Here is a 1,199-nt window from a genome sequence, read left to right on the forward strand (position 1 = left end):
AATTATATAAATACATTATATATATATATATTAATATAATTATGTAATTCAGTGTTAATAGATAAATGATAAATTTTTTTAAATAATTTATGTTTATCTTTATCACCTAAAAATATACAATTATATTATAAGAAAGTTAAAGTATTTTATTTTGAACCTGATAACTATTTATGATATAAAAAATAATATTGATAAAAAATTCACTACCAAATTTTATCTGCATGAGATAATGATTTTTTAAGTATTACATAATCTATTACTTTATGTACTTGATTACCTATTAAGTGGTTATAACTTATTAACTTAAATTATTGAAAATAATATTGTACGCCAACTTAATTTAGTAGTAATTAATTAATTAAATGAAAATGTATGAATTATATGTTAAGTTAATATCTCTTTCAGCAGGATGTGCATCATCTATGTTAATGTTAACACCTTTGTAAGTATTCTGGTTATGCATTTTTTGGTAATATTGATAAATTAAATTCAATGACCGAAAATTAAAAAAAAAATTCCTTTAAAATTAATTTTTTTAGCCCAATTAGAAATTATTTTTTGACAATTCATACAAAGCCTTTATTTTATTAGATTAGTATGTAGAGATATAATTCAAAAGAAATCATCTGACCATGTAAAAGTTGGTACATTTACAGGAGCCTTTTTTAGGTAAGATGATGTAAACTAGTTATATATATAAAAATCAATAAAGTATTCTATTTAATTATAAGAAGTTTTAAAATTTAGGAGTTCCTTATTTTTTCGGCAAGGTCAACTTCTTAATTTACAAACAGTAATGTATGTTCATGGAATGGGTCTAATACTCAATTTTTTATACATATCGCTCTACTATTTTTACTCGAGTAAAAAGGTTATCACATTTTGAAACTAAGATTACTATATTTATTTGATCCAATTCATTCATTTTGTTTATTTTGGATTTCAGAATGAAGTTATTAAAAATGTTTTTAATATCATAAGCATAAGTTTTATTTTAATATTATACTCTGTATTTGAATCAAAAGAAGTAGTTTCAATTCGTTATCCATCTATAGTATCAGTTATTCACATATTGATTATTGCTTGGCCTTTATTATCATTGGTAAGTTTGACTTTTGTATTTATTTCTCACAATTAAGTCTGGTAAATTATACACTGCTATGCTTGAATAATAAATAATATAGTATAAACCTTAATAA

General features: G+C 21.3%; 1 protein-coding gene across 1 annotated transcript; it reads left to right on the forward strand.

Annotated features, from left to right (window-relative positions):
• Positions 1–248: 248 nt before the first annotated feature.
• LOC126910000 (uncharacterized) lies at positions 249–1,153 on the forward strand. Its single transcript, XM_050692401.1, has 4 exons — positions 249–442; positions 592–669; positions 748–871; positions 947–1,153. The coding sequence occupies exons 1-4, from the start codon at positions 363–365 to the stop codon at positions 1,136–1,138; spliced, it is 474 nt and encodes a 157-aa protein (XP_050548358.1). The 5' UTR covers positions 249–362; the 3' UTR covers positions 1,139–1,153.
• Positions 1,154–1,199: the final 46 nt, after the last annotated feature.

The sequence above is a fragment of the Daktulosphaira vitifoliae genome, unplaced genomic scaffold (genome assembly GCF_025091365.1).
Source record: "Daktulosphaira vitifoliae isolate Bord-2020 unplaced genomic scaffold, ASM2509136v1 Scaffold_2930, whole genome shotgun sequence".
Lineage (NCBI taxonomy): Eukaryota > Metazoa > Arthropoda > Insecta > Hemiptera > Phylloxeridae > Daktulosphaira > Daktulosphaira vitifoliae.